At 34.5% G+C, this 23254-nt stretch overlaps 1 protein-coding gene across 11 annotated transcripts in view; it reads left to right on the top strand.

Moving 5' to 3' along the window:
- MAPK10 (mitogen-activated protein kinase 10) overlaps window positions 1-23254 on the top strand; it is a 324375-nt gene that overhangs the window by 141013 nt on the left and 160108 nt on the right. For 7 of the 11 annotated variants that reach the window (XM_032239867.1, XM_032239871.1, XM_032239875.1 and 4 more), the window contains one exon: window positions 14824-14895. In XM_032239867.1, coding sequence (XP_032095758.1) covers window positions 14830-14895 — 66 coding nt within the window. In that variant the 5' untranslated portion in view covers window positions 14824-14829. Of the gene's footprint in view, window positions 1-14823; window positions 14923-23254 lie in introns of all 11 variants that reach the window. The other 4 variants (XM_032239877.1, XM_032239872.1, XM_032239873.1 and 1 more) reach the window with 1 other exon arrangement.

Genomic DNA, 23254 nt, shown 5'->3' on the forward strand with positions numbered 1-23254 from the left:
AGGCTGGAGTGCAATGGCGCGACCTCGGCTCACCGCAACCTCCGCTTCCTGGGTTCAGGCAATTCTCCTGCCTCAGCCTCCTGAGTAGCTGGGATTACAGGCACGCACCACCATGCCCAGCTAATTTTTTGTATTTTTAGTAGAGACGGGGTTTCACCATGTTGACCAGGATGGTCTCGATCTCTTGACCTCGTGATCCACCCGCCTCGGCCTCCCAAAGTGCTGGGATCCCATGTGCACTTGAGAATAATGTATAATCTGTTGTTTTGGGGAGGACTGTTCTGTATATGCTTATTAGTTATTAGTTGTTGTTCATTTATTGTGCTGTTCAAGTTCTCTATTTCTTTACATATAATTTGTATTTGTATGGTTGTTATATTTACTATTTATAATAAGGTATTGAAGTCTCCAACTACTGTGGTAGATCTGTCAATTTCTCCTTTCAATTTTATGAATTGTTTCATCCTATATTTTGATGGTCTATTGTTAGGTGATTTGAATGGTTTATTAATATAGTGTCCTGTTTGTTTATTGTAAACTCTTTTTGATTTAAAGTTACTAATCTGATATTAGCATAACCATCCCTGTTCTCTTTTGGTTACTATTTCTATTGAATATTCTTTTTTGTTTGTTTTCAAGACAGGGTCTCACTTTGTTGCCCAGATTGCAGTGCAGTGGTGGGATAATGGCCCATTGCAGCCTTAAACTCCTGGCTCAAGTGATCCTCCTGCCTCAGCCTCCTGAGTAGCTGGGACTACAAGCATGCACCACCATACCCAGCTAATTTTATAATTTTTTTGTACAGACAAGGTCTTGATATATTGCCCAGGCTGGTCTTGAACTCCTGACCTGAAGAGATCCTCCCACCTTAGCCTCCCAAAGTGCTGGATGCACAAAATATATTTTTGCATTATCTGACTTTCAGCCTATTTCTGTCTTTGGATCTAAAGCGAATCTCTTATAGATAGCATATAGTTGAATCATGTTTTGTTTTTTAATCCATTCTGCCAATCTGTCTTTTGATGGAAGAATTTAATCTACTTACATTTAAAACGATCAACAAGAAGGAGAAAACTCTGGCATTTTGGTGTTTGTTTTTTCTATGCCTCAGAGATTTTTGTCCCGAATTTCCTGCATTACTGTCTTTTTTTGCGTTCAGTTGATTTGTGTGTGTGTGTGTGTGTGTGTGTGTGTGTGTGTGTGTGTTTTGTATGGAAACATTTTAATTCCCTCTGACTTTCTTTTTTGTAGGCTCTATAACTATGTGTGTGTGTGTGTGTGTCTGTGTGTAGCATGGGGATTACCATTTAACACGTTGAAGTTGTATCACACCAATTTGAATTTATACTGACTTAACTTCAATAACATACAAAATTGCTTTTTTTTCCAGCTTTGTCCTTACTCTCTTTATTTAGTTATTGATGTTATAAATTACATTTTTATACATTGTGTGTGTCCCAAAACAAGCAATTCTTCTCAGTGCATTAGCCTCTTAAATTATGTAGAAAGCAAAAAATAGAATTACAAACCATTGTTGCAATAAAACTAACTTTTATAATCATGTCTGTATTTTCCTTTACTGAGTTATTTTTTCGTATGGCTTTGCGTGTCCTTTCATTTTAACCTGAATGACTTTATTTAGCATTTCTTGCAAAGGAGGTCTAGTGGTAGTGAACTCTTTCATCTTTTGTTTATCTGGAAATGTCTTAATTTCTTTCCTACTTTTGAAATACATTTGTATTAAACATTAGATTCTTGGTTGACACTTTTTTTTCTTTTAGGACTTTGAATATATTATCCCACTCCCTTCTGACTTCCAAAATTGCTGATCAGAACTCTGCTAATCATCTTACTAAGAATCTCTTGTGCTGCATCACTTCTTTCAATATTCTGTCTGTCTTTGGCTTTCAGCAGTTGAATTTTAATTTGTCTCAGCATGGGGTCTTTTTGATTCATCGGACCTGGCATTTGTTGAGCTTCTTAGGTATTTATATCTTTCATCAAACTTGGGAAGTTTTGGCAAGGAAGTTCTGTCTCTCCCGTCTTCATTTGAAACTCCACAATGTATAAGTTGGTTCACTTAATGGTGTTCCACAGGTTGCTTAGGCTCTGTTTACTTTTTCTCAATCTTTCTTTCTATTCTTCAGAATCTATAATTTTTATTGTTTTGTCTTCAAGTACATTGATTTTTTTACTCTGTGGCTAAATCTTCCTTGGAATGTGTCTAATGAATTTTTCTCACTTTACTTGTACTTTTCAGCTCTAGAATTTTTTTTTCCTTTATAGAATTTCTCTTTATTAATATTTTATTGTTCATATTATTATTTTCTTGACTTATTCCATGTCTTCCTTCAGTTCTTTGAGCATCTTTGAGAGAATTGTTTTAATGTCATTGTCTAATAGTTTTGCCATCTGGCATTTCTCAGGGATAGTTTTCTGTTTTTTTCTTTGAATGAGCCATACTTTCCTTTTTTTTGTATGACTTGTGACTTTTATTGAAAACAATGTAATTTTTTTAATTTTTAATTTTCATGAGTACAGAGTAGATGTATATAGTTATGGGGTTCATGAGATATTTGATATAGGCATACAATGCATAAAAATCATATCAGGGTAAATAGGGTGTATATCACCTCAAGCATTTATTGTTTATGTTACAAGTAATACAATTAAATACTTCTAGTTATCTTAAAATGTATTATATAATTATTATTGAACATTGAATTATTATTATTTAATCAGATTATTCAAATTTTTTCTTATAGAATTGTTGCAGCTTCTTACATGTTCTGGTTATTAATACTTTGTCAGATGGATAGTTTGCAAATATTTTCTCCCATTCTATAGGTGATCTCTTAACTTTGTTGACTGTTTTTCCTTTGCTGTGCAGAAATTTTTAACTTGTTGTTATCCCATTTGCCCATTTTTGCTTTGGTTGCCTGTCCTTGTGGGGTATTACTCAATAAATCATTGCCCAGTTGAATATCCTGGAGAGTTCCCCCAAGTTTTCTTATAGAAGTTTTATAGTTTGAGGTCTTACATTTAAGACTGTAATCCATTTTGGTTTGAATTTTGTTTATTGTGAGAGATTAGGGTCTAGTTTTATGCTTTTGCATATGGATATTCAGTTTTCTCAGCACCATTTATTGAAGAGACTGTTCTTTCCCCAATGTATGTTCTTGGCACATTTGTTGAAAATGAATTCACTGTAGATGTATGGATTTGTTTATGGGTTCTCTCATCTGCTCCATTGGTCTGTGTGTCTATTTTTATGCCAGTACCATACTACTTTGGTTAATATAGCTCTGTAGTATAATTTGAAGTCAGGTAATGTGATTCCTCCAGATTTGCACTTTTGCTTAGGACAGTTTTGGCTATTCTGGGTATTTTGTGGTATCATATAAATTTTAGAATTGTTTTTTCTGTTTCTATGAAGAATATCATTGGTATTTTGATAGAGAATGAATCAAATCTATAAATTACTTTTAGTAGTATGGACATTTTAACAATATTGATTTCTCCAATCCATAAACATGGACTATCTTTCCAATTTATTGTGTTCTCTTCAATTTCTTTCATCAATGTAAAAACTGAAAATTTAAATCTACTAACATGATAACTGTGGAAATCAGATTCTCCTTCTACCCTATTGTTTGCTATTTTTAAATTTTGTTTTGTTTTGTTTTTAATTGGTGTGGTCTTTCTTCATACTGAGGATTAACCTAGAAATTGCGAGCCTTCAATAGACCTCAGAGTTCCAAAATAGTTACATCATACAGATTTTGTCAGTCAGTGCAATTGTTGTCTAGGTAGGGAAGCAGATTACTGGTGCTTCCTGCTTCACCTTTTACTCATTAACAGTGTTTTAAATTTTATGTAAGTGAATATATCAGTAGTGTCATTTTCATGTGCTTCTTAAACATTGCTTTAGAAATGTATCCATGCTGTTACATTTGGATCCAATTTATTCACTTCCAGTCTTGCATTTTCCTTCATGAATAAATTTCTCTCATGGTAGGTTGTGTTGACTTATTTTACCATTAAAAACTGACAGATAATGAACATGATTTCTCCTTGCATTTTGTGTCAGGTTTCTCAGTGCAGATACATAGAAGTGGAATCATTGTTTTTTTTAGTTTACATAGCTTCAACCTTACCAACTATTATCAATGTTTTCTTGAATATTGTTGTATAGGACTTATCAATCAGAGTTTTATATACTAATTATTGTATTAATCTTCTTATTTTTCTATAAAATTGCCAACATTTGGTATTATCAGAAACTAATGATTTGTCTCCAAAATTTTATTTAATTATTTTATTGGTTAAAATAATTAGTCATTGCTATTGCAGTGTCTTTCTAAACAATCCCAATGTTGTCAGTGGAGAACAGTTTGTTTTTTTCAATTTACATGGCAATTTTAAAAATTTTGTTTCATTTCCAGGGTACTATTGCATAGAAACAATGATAGTAGACAACTTTATATTTTATGAATTCTGAGAGGGAATGCCTTTTTCTTGTTTTCATCATTAAATATGATATTTGCTGTTTTTGATGGATAACTCTTACCCAATTATGAAAAAATGTCTTTTTTTCTAGTTGGTGAAATATATTTGTGTGTTTTAACCATGAATAGATTTGAAATGGTATCAAATTATTTTCTCTACCTATTGAATATGTCAAGGATTTTTCTAATTTAATGAATTAAATATATTGAATTATATTACTAGATATTCTCAAGTTGCCCCATTCTTGTATGCTTGGGATACACTCTATTTGATTTTGTGTATTTTTTTTCTAGCATATAATTTTGGTTTATAATTAAAAAAATTTTTCACCTGTATGTTCATAAGATTGGATTACAATTCTCTTGTCTTATATTAACTTTGTATGATGGTATATGAATCTCAACAGATTAACAGGAGAATTTCTCACTTTTTTGTTATTATATGAGTTTGTATAAAAAGCAAGAGATACTTGTACTTTTCTGTACTGTCCTTAAGATTTTTTTTACACATGATTTATCAATTATCGAGGAAGATGCATTAAAATCTCTCACTCTGATGGTGAATTTTTCAGTTTTCTTTTGTAGTCTTCTAATTGTGTTAATATTTGCTTTACACATTTTGAGATAATGCTAAGTGCATACAAGTCCAAGACTTACCTTTTCTTGGGGCATTTCTTTTTTGCCAGTAAGCGGTGACTATTATAATTCCTAATAATACTTTTTGCCTTAAAGGCTATTTTGTTAATATTAGTGTAGGATACTAGCTCTCTTTAAACATTTTTTTATGCGGTGGGGTTATCTACCCCTTACCACTTAAAAATCTCTTTCAACTGCTCTGTGTTATGGATTAGTTGTAATAGCTTATAGCTGAATTCTTTTTTAAAAAAATTCTATTTAATGTAATATTCACTGACTTCTGATTTTTATTACTTTTCTCTGCCTTTTTGGTTTTACTGTTATTGTAGAATAGTTTGTGTTGACTTCTTGTTGCATTCCATCTCAGCAGTTCCAACTTTCCAAAATAATGGAAAGAACGTTTTTTTTAATTTTAAGAAAAATATCTGAGAGTTCTACAATCTCAGTTCAGCTCACACAGATTATGACTTGTGTAACCCACTGCCTTTTCCCAGTCTACAATTTAAGCCATGCATAGTGTCTACTGTTTAGTAAAAAGACAAAGAATTGGGAAATTACTACAATGTAATTTCTTAACAAGAGTAACTCATTGAAGTTGGAAGAAGAAAAGAAGCAATGACAATAAGCTGTCTGCAGTGCCCCAGAAGTTCTCAAACATGGCTGGATTTACAAAACTGAAGTCTTCACCATTCTGAGTGAGGTTCCTCTTTTGTTTCCATTCAGATTCCACACATTATTTCTCATATTTGTATGCTGTCTATGTCTATGCTTACCATATTACTGAATCATTATAGTATTGGGAATAATCTGCTGTACTAGCTATCTTGTTTGGTGTGCCTTTCTTTTTTGGTGATAACTCTGATGTTAATTAATTTTTTCCAACTGGTTGCAAATCATGCTTTTTTTTGTCATCAAGATTAAATAATTTTACTTCTATTTTTTTATATGAACAATATTTTAACAAATATCTAAGTTTTAGATGTAAAACTATAGAGCTATTATTTATGAGAAATTAGATATTATTTTAGAAAGTATGTATACTTCTGGTCTTTGTCAGTTAGCATGCTCTAAATCAGAGGTTGGTAAACTTTTTCTATAAAGGCCAACTAGTAAATATCTTAGGCTTTATAGCTCATACAGTTCCTCCCATGATTACTCAATTCTGCAATTTTAAAGTGAAAGCAGCCATAGACAATTTATAAACTAATAGATGGCTGTGTTCAGATACAATTTTACTAAAACGGGTGATAAACTGAATTTGGCTGATGGACCATAATTTGCTGCCTCCTGCTCTAAATGATAGCACATCTACTTAAGAATTTGATAGTATCTTAAAGTAAGCGTACACACAGTTATTGTTAGAAAATTTAATTTAATTCTGTTTTCTACGGCAGCCCCTGAAAAGAGAATTACTTGTTTCAAGACATATTTTAATCTGGTCTTTCGAATATTTTAGGCAGAATCCTTTTGAATGTGGAGGAGACAAAATGTGTCTATGACAGCCTGCAAGTATATGTATGATACAAGAACACAAAGTCATTTTTAATTAACAATGAATTTGTATTCTTATATCATACATATGCTTGTAGGCTTTTATAAATGTCATTTATAATAATGACATTGTATACTGATTGAACTTAGAAACTGTTGGAACTTGTTAAATTAATGATTAGTAGTTCATGGTTTTTCCTTCTGTATAGTGCATTTCAGTGAAAAACCATGGAATCCTGGAGCTGCCCAGAACAATTTAATTTTTGCCATTTGTGAAGCTTTTTAAACCTCCTGTGGTTTAGTTGACACATCTCATATACACAAGAATTTAAACATTGATCTAAGCTGTGAAAACACATAATAGTTATATTCTCTTAAAGCAGCTGCTGTGTGTCAATTCAACCTAATAAATTCTTAAGGGTATCTCATTCATGCAACTTGGCCTCCTGCTTTGTTTGGACTATCCAGTAATTCCTTTAGACACTAAATAAGGAGAAACTAAGTACAGTGTGTTGCATAGCAAGAAATGCATATATGGGGCTTTTCCCAGAAGAACAGCTAGTCATTGAAAGCACTAAACTTCCTAAATTAGCGTCTTCTTCTCTTTCAAGCTACTCACAGGTCCTATATTGCTCCAATATATTGTCACTAATTTCACTTTAGTATAATATTGAGCTACCACCTTGACCATTTGTGTTGTTTCTATGCAATGGGCCAAATGCTCTCTGCAATGCTTCTAGGAAATACAATTAGCAAACACATTTTTTATTTTAATTTGCTGGGATTGTCAGCATAAACATTCTTTATCTTTTAAGGTGCCTTTGTGGAACAAGAAGATTACACAGTGACTTTGCAACTTTTTCAGCTATGGTGCTACACTGGAGTCTTTGTAATACAAACTAGGAAATGTCAGGATGCTTGCTTTTCATAGCAAGATTATTCATTCATTAAAAATTAGAACATATTGTTTTGTTGGGGGGTGCTGGATGTTATTATTTTTCACATGCCCACTTCTGCAGTGCAGAACTTTTAACATCCCTGCGGGTAGCATTTCTGAAGTCATTGTGCTTGGATTCTTTCCTTCACATTTCCACTACTGCAAACTCTTTGCTTCTATTTGTTAGCATCAAATGTATCGCAAATGCACAGGTGTCAATATGAGGAGATAATGAAAAAAACTTAGATCTGTACTTTTACAATTTGATTCTTCTTTCATTCAATAAACATTTTCTCAACATTATCTACATATCAACAATAGTTGTAGACCCTGGGGTTATGAATATTAATAAAACATAGTCATTTTTCTTGAAAAGGTCTTAAATAGAATGGAAAAGGCATTTAAGTGAACAGTTAAAATATTATATGACATTTATAACAGAAGTAATGAACAAAGTGCTGTGAGAAGACTGAGAAAAGATCAAAAAGTGACTGGAAGACTTCCCTGTTTAATGCATGCTACAAGACAGTGGAACAACAATGGAACAAAATATTTTGAATGCTAAGAATGAACATTTTGAAAATAGAGATAAAATTAAAATGCCATTTTAAAAAACATCAAACCTACAAATTCTTACAAACAAACTTTAAAGAGGTGTATAGGGACTACACACCTTTATACTATGTGAGTAAATATAAAATACCTTTTCAGTAATTTCTTAATTTCTTCCAAACAAACATGATTGAGTCTTGAAAGCACAAATAATAGCAATGTTATATGAGGTCTGCAATGTGTGTATAAGTAAAATGTATAACATCAATAGCTCAGAGGATTGGAGAGGAAAATGGAAGTATACTATTAAAAGTTTCTTAAACTATATGTGAAGCAGAATAATATTATTTGAAGCTAGATTATTATAAATTAAAAATGCAGGGTGTTAGCTCTAGAACAACCACTAAAAAAAAAAAGAAGAAAAAGACAATTTAAAGCTTCAGAAAGAAAATATAGGAGAATATCTCCATGAACCTCGGGTAGGCACAGATCCCTTGACAAAACTAAAAACAAGCTAATCATAAAAGGAAAATAAATTAAAAAATAAATTTATAAAATTAAAATACTACTAATTTAAAAATAACAGTAAGCTGAATATGTGAGCTGAAGACTGAAAGAAAATATTCATAGTGCATGTTTCTAACAGGAATAGATAAAGAATTTCTATAATTTGTAATAAAAAGATAAAGTCTTCTCCCCACCCACAGTCCACTATCCACTGAGCAAAAGACTTGGAAAAGTACTTTACCAAGGAAGATAAATAAATGGCCAAAAAACACATAAAAATTTCTCAAAATTATTAGTCATCATTATATTTTTAAACACTCACTAAAATGGTTAAAATTTAGAAAACTGATAACACCAAATATTGGGAGGGATGTGAAGCAACTGAATTTTCATACATTGCTGCAGGAGATTGAAAATGGTTCTGGCCGGGCGCGGTGGCTCAAGCCTGTAATCCCAGCACTTTGGGAGGCCGAGGCGGGTGGATCACGAGTTCAAAAGATCGAGACCATCCTGGTCAACACGGTGAAACCCCGTCTCTACTAAAAATACAAAAAATTAGCTGGGCATGGTGGCTTGTGCCTGTAATCCCAGCTACTCGGGAGGCTGAGGCAGGAGAATCGCCTGAAGCCAGGAGGCGGAGGTTGCGGTGAGCCGAGATCGCGCCATTGCACTCCAGCCTGGGTAACAAGAGCGAAACTCCGTCCCCCTCCCAAAAAAAAAAAAGAAAATGGTTCTGACAACTTTTCATAAGTGAAACATATTCCTTCAACCTAGGTGTCTATCAACAGATGAATGCATAAAGAAACTGTGGTACATATATATACAAAATGGAGTATTTTTCAACCACAAAAGACAATGAGATCCCATCATTTACAACAACATGGACAGAACTGGAGGACATTTTGTTAAGGGAAATAAGCCAACCATGAAAAGACAAATACTGCATGTTCTCACTCATATATGGGAGCTAAAGAAATTGATCTCATGGAGATAGAGAGTAGAATGGTGATTACCAAAGGCTGGGAAGAGTAGTGGAGAGGAAGGAGTAAAGAGGGGTTGGTTAATGGGTACAGAAATCCAAGTAGTTAGAAGGAATAATATCTAGTGTTCAGTAGGATGATTATAGTTAACAATAATTTATTGTACATTTTAAAATAACTAGAAGAGTGGAACTAAAATGTTTCTAACACAAAGAAATGATAAATGCTTGAAGTGATAGATATCTCGATTATCCTGATTTAGTCATTACACATTGTATATTTATATTAAATTTTCACATGTACCCCATAAATATGTTTAGCTGACTTGTTTCTATAAAAATTAGAAACTAAAAAATTAAGCATAATCTTATCCCATGATCCAATAATTTCTTCTTTAGGTATTTCTCCAAGATAAATGAAAACATACCTATGCAAAAAGACACATTCGTATATGATCATAGCAGCATTATTATAATATCCAAAAAATAGAAACATCTCAACTGTCCACATGCAGAATCAATAAACAAACTGTGGTACATTTTTGTCACCAATAAAAAGGGACAATTACTGATAAATACACTAACGTGAATGAATACTAAAGGCATTTTGCTGAGCAAAAGGAGCCCAACAAAACAGAGTACATACTGTGTAATTTCATTTACATTAGTTCTAGGAGAAGAACTAATTTATAATGAAAGAAGATAGGACATTGTTCGGAGGGTGAGGAGTATTGCCCAGAAAATGGACATGGGGTTTTCAGACTATTCTCTATTCATTGGAATGTGTGTTTCAAGGATATATGCATTTTTCAAAATTCATCCACTTGCACATTTAAAAATGGTTCATTCTGCTGTGTAAATTAAACTTGAATCAAAACTTTTTTTTAAAATAAAACATTAACAAAGTAGTGGTTACTGTCTGGCAAAAAATATGCATAAAATCCCTGGACATGGAATAAGGTAACCTTACAGACTAAAATTTAAAGAGTAAATGCTTCTTTTGTTTTGTTTTTTTACGTACAGATTATATTTTAGTATTTTTTTATAGAGAATTTTCTCATATAACAAAAAACCTAAAAGGGGAAAAGTTCTAGAATTTATTAATTCAATAGTTTAATGGTTTCTTTTTTCTTTCTACTTTACAAACCTCAGCATTTCTCAAGAGCATTTCCTGTTAGTGGCTATTATAAGCGTCTGGTACATCAAATCAAACGTGCATACACAACAAGGCCCAGTATAAGACCGAAGGACTTGTGTCACTAGACCATTTTTCTATAAAATATTTTAGAAACATCCAATACTATATATTTCACCTGTTTAAATAATGTAACAAACATGTGTGACCCCACTGCCCAGCTTCAAGAAGTAGACATAGCTTATGTCTTTGAAGCTCCCTGTATGCCCCTTCCCAGTGGTGTTCCTCGTCTCCTCAGGATCATTATCTAATCTCTTCAATTTTGCATTTTTATTCTTTTGCTTTTAAAAAAGTTTTATCACACTAAAGCAATATTCTTAAATAAGATATTATTTAATTGTGCATATTTTCAAAATTTCATAAATGGATTAAGCATAACTTTTTTTGTTTACTTAAAATATATATGAGATTTTGTCATAGTTGACAATTGTTATACTGTTCAACTATTTCGTTGCCACATGGTATTCTATTAAAGAAAAATACCACAATTTATTTATCCATTGTTCTTTCTACCAATATTTGTTTTTTCCAGAGCTCATTTTTATTATTTATTATGCTATTACAAAAATATTCTAATGAGCTTTCTTGTACATGTATACTGGTACAAAAATGTAAGAGTTACTCTAGGAATATGTGTAGATGTGGAGTTATTGCATTGTAGGCTGTGCACAAATTTACTAAATAATGGTATTTTTTCTCTAAATTGAGTTATTCCAATTGCCACACCTACTAGCAATGTACAAATATTCTCATCAACTCCCTTTCAAATACTGAATATTTATTATACTTTTCAGTTTTGGACAACTTGAAGGATATAAAGTAGTATCTTAATACGATTTTAAGGTACACATATATTTATGAGCCTTTGTATATTTTTTTCATGAAATTCTTCCATTTTGGGGGTTTATTTATGTATTAGTCCTTTGTCTTTTCTTATTGATTTTTAAGGCGTTTTTATGGATTCTGGATACATTTTTTACTGTTTATATATATTTTTATTTCAAATTTGGGGACTACTTTTTAAACTAATTATCACATATTTTCATAAACAGGTATTATTAATTTTAATATAGTTTATTTTCTTATATTTTTTCAGAGCTTAGCATATATATTATTTATGATTGATTTCATGGATACATTCAACCATTTTTAAAAATGTTATTTAAAGTTTGGCCTTTCCTGAAGTTTCTGATCTGTCTGGAATTATTTTTTGTGTACAACATGATGTAGGGATTGTCAAGAATGCTGGAGAGTCTGAGATGTTACCCTACTTGCAAGTTCGCAAGTTAGCCTTTGACAGTTTCATGGATATTAGCAGAAGATACGTGACTCCTGGGTCAGATACTAGGGAGTTTATTACTCAAAGGAATAGTAGCAGCTAGAATCTCAGAACTCATGTCGTTTCCTTGGACCCCGATTTCCATAAGGTGATGTAGCAATTCAGGTGACGCCCGGCACCACAGTAGGTTGCATTACTGAAGAGAAACCTCAAGCTAAGCGAACCTGAATATTTTGTAATGGGCAGTAAACATGCTTGACTTTTGCCCCAGAGAGCCCCAGAGTCATCAGATCTGCTCTTTGCTCCAGAAGGAGATACTATCTCTATCTTTCAAGGTTGTCTGCTATAGAAAAATACTTAGGAAGATAGTCTGGAACAAAGGCAGCTAGTGTTTCTGTTTGAAAAATGTGGAAATATGAGAGGCCCATAGAGAATTGACTTACAACAGCAATCTACTTCCTCCCCAACCACATATAGTGACCAATTGGGGCAAATCAGCATGACTTAATGCATAGTTTCTTATTTCCTCAGATATCTGCAATGCATACTTTGACATAATCAGGTTCTATGTATGTCTGTGCCTGTTCTGGGCTCGGTAGTCTATTAATTCATAGAGTATTACGGCATCAATTCTATATATATTTGCTTATCACACCTTTATAATTGTTGTTGATCTCTGGTAAAACAATTCCCCCCCTAACCCTAGGCAAACACCCACTTGTTCTTCTTCAGGAATGTCTTATATACTCTTATCCATTCAGTCTTCCTTAAATTTAAAATATCTGCGCAAGTTCCAATGCAAAACATTTGACCTCATAATTCAGACCCTACCGCTTGGATTATTTTGCTTCCTCCAGAAGTTTATTGAAAATGTCTTATAGTAAGCTTTATGCAGTGTCTCCAGTATGACTTCCCATCATAGATAGGTCTAAATCTTGCTTCCTGTACTCTGCATGCTACCCTTTAAGAACTAAAGTTCTGAGTGTCTGGCAAGATGGCAGGCAAATAGTCTCTGTGTGAAGATGACATGATTGAATATTTAGAAAGCCCCATCATCTCAGCCCCAAATCTCCTTATGCTGATAAGCAACTTCAGCAAAGTCTCAGGATACAAAATCAATGTGCAAAAATCACAGGCATTCCTATATACCAATATAAGACAAAAAGAGAACCAAATTATGAGTGAACTCCCATCGACAATTGCAACAAAGAGAATAAAATACCTAGGAATACAATGTAAAGGAGAACTACCAACCACTGCTCAAGGAAATAAGGAAGACACAAACAAATGAAAAACCATTATTCTCAGTAAACTAACACAGGAACAGAAAACCAAACACCGAATGTTGTCGCTCATAAGTGCAAGTTGAACAATGAGAACATGTGGACATAGGGAGGGGAAGAGCACACACTGGGCCTGTAGAGGGCTGGGGGACTAGGGGAGCGATAGCATGAAGAGAAATACCCAGTGTAGATGATGGGTTGATGGGTGCAGCAAAGCACTATGGCACGTGTATACCTATGTAACAAACCTGCACATTCTGCACATGTATCCCAGCACTTAAAGTATAATAATAAAAATGAACAAATAAAGTTCTAGTCATAAGACATCAGCAGTTGGTCTGGAACAAACAGCAGCTTCAGCTCATTTACTTCTCTGCATGTATCCTTTCACATTGTTTTCAGCTTCTCAGAACTTTTCATGCTTTTGTTTTCGACAGCTCAGCTATGCATTCTAAAAGATGTTTTGTGGATTTTACGTAACATTTTTGGAAATTTTGCACTGATAGTAATTTTTAGGATACTTGTCAATCCTATTGCCGGAAACCAAAGTCTCATATTGATAGTGTTTTTAAATGGTTTAATCTTACAGAATTGTGCATTTTGCACATAATAAATATTCAACAAAGTATATTTAATTGAACTGAAAAAAACTTATTTGTGTTTCTCTGATGTTGCTGTATCATTCCCATTACCAGTATCTAATTCGGTAATACTATCATTAGATGACTTTTTCCTCTTCTTAAAATTTTACAAACTTAAAGAATATTTTGAACATGCAGAAAATCATCTAACTGAATCGTTGTAATTCCCACCAAGATTAAATTTATGCTAATATGGTGCCTTATATTTTTTTGTTCCACAGTTATATGTACTTAAAAATAACATATAATCATTTTTGCATATTTTATAATTTAAAAAAATTACATGAATAAAGTATATTCTTTATATCTGTTACAAACTGCTATTCTTCTCAGTCAACATCATGTTTGAAAAATTTATCTATACTGATACACTAAGCTCTAATATAATTACTCCAAGCTCTATATAGAATTCTATTATAAATCATATTTTATTTAATAGTGTTTTTATTCTACAATAAATATATATATACTATTGAGCATATGTTTGAGGTTTTTTCTGTAAATTAAATTTTTAGAACTGAAAATACATTATAATAGGATGTATTTAACCTTAAATTATTAGTATGCCCACTTTCTTATATCTAATCTTTATGAGTGTGATAGAATTGATTATTATAAAAGATATGACGTTTTAACCTTATTTCATTATTAAATACAATTTGTGAAAGGCATAGTATGGGTCAAGATAAGGATTATACTGGAGATATGTTGTGCATGATACCTTGCATATAACTCAAATTATGCCAAAATCTATATTGTTAAATAATGAAAAAATAGTGACTTGGAAACTTATGCTCCATTTTTTTTCCCTCTAGGTATTTATGAGCCTCCATTTCTTATACTACTGCAGTGAACCAACATTGGATGTGAAAATTGCCTTTTGTCAGGTGTGTGTTCCTTACAGGTAAAACAAGGTACAGTATATTCCCTTGTATTTCCACTTGGCCATTCCATTTGCATATACTCCACACCAAACTCAGCACTTATATTATATTAAAAATAGTTTCAGATCAGTGTCTGGCAAGATGCCGAATAGGAACAGCTCCAGTCTGCAGCTCCCAGTGAGACCAATGCAGAAAGCAAGTGATTTCTGTATTTCCAACTGAGGTACCCTGCTTGTCTCATTGGGACTGGTTAGAGAGTGAGTGCAGCCCATGGAGGGTGAATGGAAGCAGTGTGGGGCATTGCTTCACCCAGGAAGTGCAAGGGATCAAGGAACTCCCTCCCCTAGCCAAGGGAAGCCATGAGGGACTGTGCCTTGCACTTGGCCTAGATACTACAACTTTCCCATGGTCTTCACAACCCACAGACCAGGAGGTTCCCTCAGGTGCCCACACAACCACAGCCCTGGGTTTCTTTTCATATATATATATATATTTTTTTTTTTTAATTGAGTTTTTGGGGTACATGTGAAGAACATGCAAGATTGTTGCATAGGCATATACATGGCAATGTGGTTTGCTGCCTTCCTCCCCATCACCTATATCTGGCATTTTTCCCCATGTTATCCCTCCTTAACCCCTCAGCCCCTGCTGTCCCTCCCCTAGTTCCCCCCCTACAGACCCCAGTGTGTGATGTTCCCTCCCTGTGCCCATGTGTTCACATTGTTCAACAACCACCTATAAGTGAGAACATGCGGTGTTTGATTTTCTGTTCTTGTGTCAGTTTGCTGAGAATGATGATTTCCAGATTCATCCATGTCCCTATGAAGGCACGAACTCATCATTTTTTATGGCTTCATAGTATTCCATGGTGTATATGTGCCACATTTTCCTTGTCCAGTCCATTATCGATGGGCATTTGGGTTGGTTCCAAGTCTTTGCTATTGTAAACAGTGCTGCAATGAACATTCGTGTGCATGTGACCTTATTGTAGAATGATTTATAATCCTTTGGATATATACCCAGTAATGGGATTGCTGGGTGAAATGGAATTTCTATGTCTAGGTCATTGAGGAATCGCCACACTGTCTTCCACAATGGTTGAACTAATTTACACTCCCACCAACAGTGTGGAAGTGTTCCTATTTCTCCACATCCTCTCCAGCATCTGTTGTCTCCAGGTTTTTTAATGATTGCCATTCTAACTGGCATGAGATGGTATCTCAATGTAGTTTTGATTCACATTTCTCTAACGACCAGTGATGATAAGCATTTTTTCATATGTTTGTTGGCCTCATATATGTCTTCTTTTGTAAAGTATTTATTCATATCCTTCACCCACTTTTGATTGGGCTTGTTTGTTTTCTTCTTGTAAATCTGTTTTAGTTCTTTGTAGATTCTGGATATTAGCCCTTTGTTAGATGGGTAGATTGCAAAAATTTTTTCCCATTCTGTTGGTCGCAATTCACTCTAATGATTGTTTCTTTTGCTGTGCAGAAGCTCTGGAATTTAATTAGTTCCCATTTGTCTATTTTGGCTTTTGTTGCCAATGCTTTTGGTGTTTTAGTCATGAAGTCCTTGCCTATGCCTATGTCCTGAATGGTTTTGCCTAGGTTTTCTTCTAGGGTTTTTATGGTGTTAGGTCTTATGTTTAAGTCTTTAATCCATCTGGAGTTAATTTTAGTGTAAGGTGTCAGGAAGGGGTACAGTTTCTGTTTTCTGCACATGGCTGCCAGGTTTCCCAGCACCATTTATTAAACAGGGAACTCCCCATTGCTTGTTTTTGTCAGGTTTGTCAAAGATCAGATGGTTGTAGATGTGTGGCATTGCATCTGAGGCCTCTGTTCTATTCCATTGGTCAATATCTCTGTTTTGGTACCACTACCATGCTGTTTTGATTACTGTAGCCTTGTAGTATAGTTTGAAGTCCAGCAGTGTGATGCCTCCAGCTTTGTTCTTTTTGCTTAGAATTGACTTGCTATGCGGGCTCTCCTTCTTTCCAGTTCTGTGAAGAAGGTCATTGGTAGCTTGATGGGGATAGTGTTGAATGTGTAAATTACTTTGGGACTATGGCCATTTTCATGATATAGATTCTTCCTAATCGTGAAAATGGAATGTTTCTCCATCTGTTTGTGCCCTCTCTTATTTCGTTGAGCAGTGGTTTGTAGCTCTCCTTGAAGAGGCTCTTTACATTCTTTGTTAATTGTATTCCTAGGTATTTTATTCTTTTTGTAGCAATTGTGAATGGCAGTTCATTCCTGATTTGGCTCTCTTTAAGTCTGTTATTGGGGTATAGGAATGCTTGTGATTTTTGCACATTGATTTTGTATCCTGAGACTTTGCTGAAGTTGCTTATCAGTTTCAGGAGATTTTGGGCTGAGACGATGGGGTCTTCTAAATAGACAATAACGTCACCTGCAAATAGAGACAAATTGACTTCCTCCTTTCCTAATTTAATACCCTTTATTATTTTTTTTTTCTTTCCTGATTGCTCTGGCTAGAACTTCCAATACCATATTGAATAGGAGTGGTGAGAGAGGGCATCCTTGTCTAGTACCAGATTTCAAAGGGAATGCCTCTAGTTTTTGCCCATTCAGTATTATATTGGCTGTGGGTTTGTCAGGGCCCTGGGTTTCAAGCACAAAACTGGGCGGCTGTTTGGGCAGACACCAAGATAGCTCCAGGATATTTTTTCCCATACCCCAGTAATACCTGGAATGCCAGCAAGACAGAACCATTCACTCCCCTTGAAAGAGGGCTGAAGCCAGGGAGCCAATTGGTCTAGCTCAGTGGATCTCACCTCATGGACCCCAGCAAGCTAAGATCTACTGGCTTGAAATTCTCACCACCAGCACAGCAGTCTGAAGTCGACTTGGGAAACTCAAGCTTGGTTGGGGTAGGGGCGTCCACCATTACTGAGGTTTGAGTAGGCAGTTTTCCCCTCACAGTGTAAACAAAGCCACTAGGAAGTTAGAACTGGGCAGAGCCCACCACCACTCAGCAAAGCTCCTGTAGCTAGTCTGCCGCTCTAGATTCCTCCTCTCTGGGCAAGGCATCTCTGAAAGAAAGGCAACAACCCCAGTCTGGGGCTTATAGATAACACTCCCATCTCCCTGGGACAGAGCACCTGGGACAAGGGGCAGCTGTGGGCACAGCTTCAGCAGACAGAAATATTCCTGTCTGCAAGCTCTGAAGAGAGAAACAGAAGAATGAATGAAAAAGAATGAACAAAGCCTCCAAGAAATATGGGACTAGGTGAAAAGACCAAACCTACATTTGATTGGTGTACCTGAAAGTGATGGGGAGAATGGAATGAAGTTGGAAAACACTCTTCAGGATATTATTCAGGAGAACTTCCCCAACCTAGCAAGACAGGCCAACATTCAAATTCAGGAATTACAGAGAACACCACAAAGATACTTCTCAAGGACAGCAACCCCAAGAAAGATAATCAGCAGATTCACCAAGGTTGAAATGAAGGAAAACATGTTAAGGGCAGCCAGAAAGTTTGTCTTACACACAAAGAGAAGCCCATCAGACTAATGGCAGATCTCTTTGCAGAAACCATACAAGTCAGAAGAGAGTGGGGGGCCAATATTCAATAATCTTAAAGAAAATAATTTTCAATCCAGAATTTCATATCCAGCTAAACTAAGCTTCGTAAGTGAAGGAAAAATAAAATATTTTACAGACAAGGAAATACTGAGAGAGTTTGTCACCACCAGCCCTGCTTTTCAAGAGCTCCTGAAGGTAGCACTCAATATGGAAAGGATAAGCTGGTACTAGCCCTTGCAAAAAACATAACAAATTGTAAATACCATCCACACTATTAAGAAAATTCATCAACTGACAAGCAAAATAACCAGCTAGTATCATAGTGACAGGATCAAATTCACACATAACAATATTAACCTTAAATGTAAGTGGGCTAAATGCCCTAATTAAAAGACACAGTGGGGCAAATTGGATAGAGTCAAGACCTATCAATGTGCTATATTCAGAAGACCCATCTCACATGAGCAGTGGTTTGTAGTTCTCCTACAGCAAGATGGGTCTCCTGAATATAGCATGTCTATCTATCTATCTATAGATGTATATGTATGTGTGTGTGTGTGTGTGTGTGTGTGTGTGTGTGTGTATATATATATATACTCAGGAGAATATAGCACACACATGGGCTCAAAGTAAAAAGATGGAGGAATATTTACCAAGAAAATGGAAAGCAAATAATAATAATAATAATAATAACAAAAGCAGGGATTGCAATCCTAGTCTCTGATAAAACAGACTTTAAACCAACAAAGATCAAAAGAGAGAAAGAAGGGCATTACATAATGGCAAAGAGGTCAATGGAACAAGAAGAGCTAACTATCCTAATTATATGTACACCTAATACAGGAGCACCCAGATTCATAAAGCAAGTTCTTTGAGACCTATAAAGAGACTTAGGCTCCCACACAATAATATTGGGAGACTTTAACACTCCACTCTCCATTTTAGACAGATCAATGATACAGAAAATTAACAAGAATATTCAGGACTTGAACTTAGCTCTGGCCCAAGCAGACCTAATAGAGATCTACAGAACTCTCCACCCCAACTCCACAGAATTTACATTCTTCTCAGCACCACATCTCGTTTATTCTAAAATTGACCCACATAATTGGAAGTAAAATACTCCTTAGCAAATGCAAAAGAACAGAAATCATAACCAACAATCTGTCAGACCACAATGCAATCAAGTTAGAACTCAGGATTAAGAAACACACTCAAAACTGCACAACTACATGGAAACTGAACAACCTGCTCCTGAATGACTACTGGATAAACTATGAAATGAAGGCAGAAATGAAGATGTTCTTTGAAACCAATGAGAACGAAGACGCAACATACCAGCACACCTTTGGAATTTTGTCTCATGTTCACTGCTGTATAGCAACACTCACAATAGTATCTGACATAGGGTCGGTGGATTAGGCAGTCCTTCTGATGCTATAAAGAAATACTTGAGGCTGGGTAATTTATAAAGAAAAGAGATTTAACTGGCTCATGGTTCTGCAGATAGTACAAGAAATGTGGTGCAGGCAACTGCTTCTGGTGAGGGCCTCAGAAAGCTTACAATTATGGTAGAAAGCAAGGGAGGAGCAGGCATCTCACATGGCCAGAATGGGAGGAAGAGAGAAAGGGGGGAAGGCACCACACACTTCTAAGCAACCAGATCTCAGGAGAACCCACTCACTATTGTGAGGACAGCTCCAACCCGAGGGATCCACCTCCAGACCCAAACACCTTCCACCAGGCCCCACCTCCAGCACTGGGGATTACATTTTAACATGAGATTTGAAGGAGACAAATATCTAAGCCATACCAGTAGACTCTCGTCAAACAATTGCATAATGAATAAATGAATTACAAATGTTTTGTTTATGTGATCAGTTGCAACGGTGATCCTGCTATTTTGGAAAATGAGCAGGACTGAATTTCTAAGTTAAATATCTAAGCCCTACCACTTGCAAGCTATATGACTGTGAGATATTTCCTTAGCCTTCATTATCCTAGCCATTTACTTGCCATAAGCACTTAAAATAATACCAACCAAAACCAAAAAAACGAAGTTAATGTTTTACGTATTTCAAGATTAAATCTAAACGTCAAAAAATTATCAATTTACATAACCTTAAAATTTCAGTCATTTTTTTAAAACATTGAAAGTCTTTGTTTAGGTTATAGTTATTTTTCAGTTCAGCTTTCTACATTTGGGTGCAGATACAGAATGTTTATTTCTAATGAGAGTTCTTTTTACAGCAAAGGAATAAAAAGAAGTGAAGCATGAACTTTCTTAATGACTCTGGATTTTCCTGCTTACTATAAGCTTTGGATACATAGAAAATATGCATGCATATAACATTTTTTAAAAATCTAGAAATATCATAGTAAGCAGAATCTTTCCAGTTGTGACTGGGCATTTTATTTACTTCCCATGTGGAATTTTCTTTGATAATAATATTTATTTTTATTTTTTCTATGGCTCTGTGCTTCATTCACTTCTCTAGCAATTTAAAGAAAATAATGTATTTATTTTTAGAGGCAGAAAGATCTATTGGGGTTTTCTTTCAAACTATGCGCCTTGGAAGTGTCTCATTTCCTGAGGCATCTCACAGATCCTTTATGTGCTATGGTGTTTAAGCTGATCACCAGCTTGGCTAAGGTTACTTTCAACATTTTTCCCAACAGACAATACTCAGATATGTTAAATAACTTGTCAATAATTAATTAATAATTAACTATATCCAGAATTCCATGCTCTTGAGCTTTAGTCTATCAGTTTTTCAATTATGTCATATTTCTAAGTTTTTAATTACTATCTGTAAGAAACTAGAAAAATACAGAAAATAAAGTTATTGGATAGTATTTGTTAACAGAAAATATGTACATTATCTATAAAAGTTTTAACCTTAATTCTTAACTGAATTATTTAAAGAATATGGGATTCGCTGACTTTTTAAGTTACTCTATTTTTTTTTTTTTTTTAACCCAACCAAGCAGCTTTCGAAGGCAAGAGGTTTCTTGTTATAGTCTGGGAGAAATTTTTTTTTGTAATGTTGGACAATAAAAGAATATTCTTTAGTTTGCACTGGTATTAATTCAATAATTACAAAAATATAAACCTACAGGGAATTTAAAGTGTAAAAATTCTTGATTTTCTGGAGAAATAGGTAAATACTCTTAGCCGTCTTTTCTCAATTGAACAGAGGTATAGAACCGTTACATTTCACTCTATGAACTAAAAAATCTCAAGAAAGTGTACTTTTTGGAACTCTGGTGTATGGGGATATAGTCACAGAGAAATAATATGTGTTGGAGCCCCCAACCCTCACACACTCACTGTGTCTACAGCACTTACTGAATTCTTTGTGCATTTCCATTTAGTTTACAGATTTGGGTTTTTACCACTCAATGGTACTATCTTAGGGTCAGGACAAGGACATCTTCCTCCTTAACTCCCAGCCCCAGAAGTTTATCTTACTCCATGAAATATTCAATTAATACTTTTTGAATAAAAGAGGGGAAATGAAAACCCAGCAGAAAAACACTGTTTCCTAAGTAGAAATGTGTTTTCTTGCTTTTCAATATCAAATCAATTTCTCAACATCCTCACATGTTACAAGTATATATTAATAGATTTAATTATGTTTTGGTTATTTTCCTAATCATAAAGCAGTGTTAACCTAACATTTATCTAACATTTATCAACTTATCGTCCTCTGTAAACATTTACCCATGATTTAGTTATGAATAATTTAAAATTATTTCCTGATTTTGAGAAGGCCTGTGACACAGAGGGTACAAATTAATTAATCAACAAATCATAAATTAAAGCAGTACTAGAAATTACAGGGACTGAGCTAAGACTGGTCTTCCTTTTTTTATGACAGAAAAACTTCTTATGGCTCCTTATCTACTTATTGACTGATTGGTTATTCGTTTTACCATTCATTGATTCAACACATATTTGGAAGAGTTTTTGGTAATTTTTCTTATTTATTAGTTTAATATCCTTCCCTTTAAAAAATTAATTTAATTTACTTCTTTAAAATGACATGTTAACAATCATACATGTTTATGGAAGTACATAGTGATGTTTTGATACATCAGGGTAATGTCACATCAGGGTAATTAGCATATCCATCATCTCAAACATTTATCATTTCTTTGTGTTGGGAACATTCAATATCCTTCTATTTGAAATTTATAATATAAACTACAGTTTCCCTACAGTGCCATAGAACACCATATTATATTCTTCCTGTCTAGCTCTAATTTTATTCCCTTTAACAAATCTCCTTTGTTCCCCCCTAACCCTTACCTATCTCAGCCTCCAATATCCTCTGTTCTACTTTTTACTTCTATGAGATCAACTTGCTTTTAGCTTCTATATATAATGAGAACATGTGGTGTTTAACTTTCTTTTCTTATTTCACTTGATGTAATGTCTTCCAGTTCCATTCATGGTGCTGAGAATGACAGGATTTCATTTCTCTTTTATGGCTCAGTAATATTCCATTGAGTGTATATACCTCATTTGCTTTATCTATTCATCTGTTGTTGGACACCTAAGGTTGATTCCATGTCTTAGCCAATGCGAATAGTGCAATAAACATGGGGGTACAGATTCTCTTTGATATACTAATTTCATTTTTTTTTTTTTTGGATGAATGCCCATTAGTGGGATTGCTGGATCATACGGTAGTTCTATCTGTAGTTTGTTGAAGAACCTATATACTGTTCTCCATAGTGGTTGTACTAGTTTACATTCCCACCAACAGTGTATAAGAGCTCCCTTTTCTCCACATTCTCACCAACA

This window comes from Sapajus apella, unplaced genomic scaffold (genome assembly GCF_009761245.1).
Source record: "Sapajus apella isolate SASKATOON/1434 unplaced genomic scaffold, GSC_monkey_1.0 scaffold45, whole genome shotgun sequence".
Taxonomy (NCBI): domain Eukaryota; kingdom Metazoa; phylum Chordata; class Mammalia; order Primates; family Cebidae; genus Sapajus; species Sapajus apella.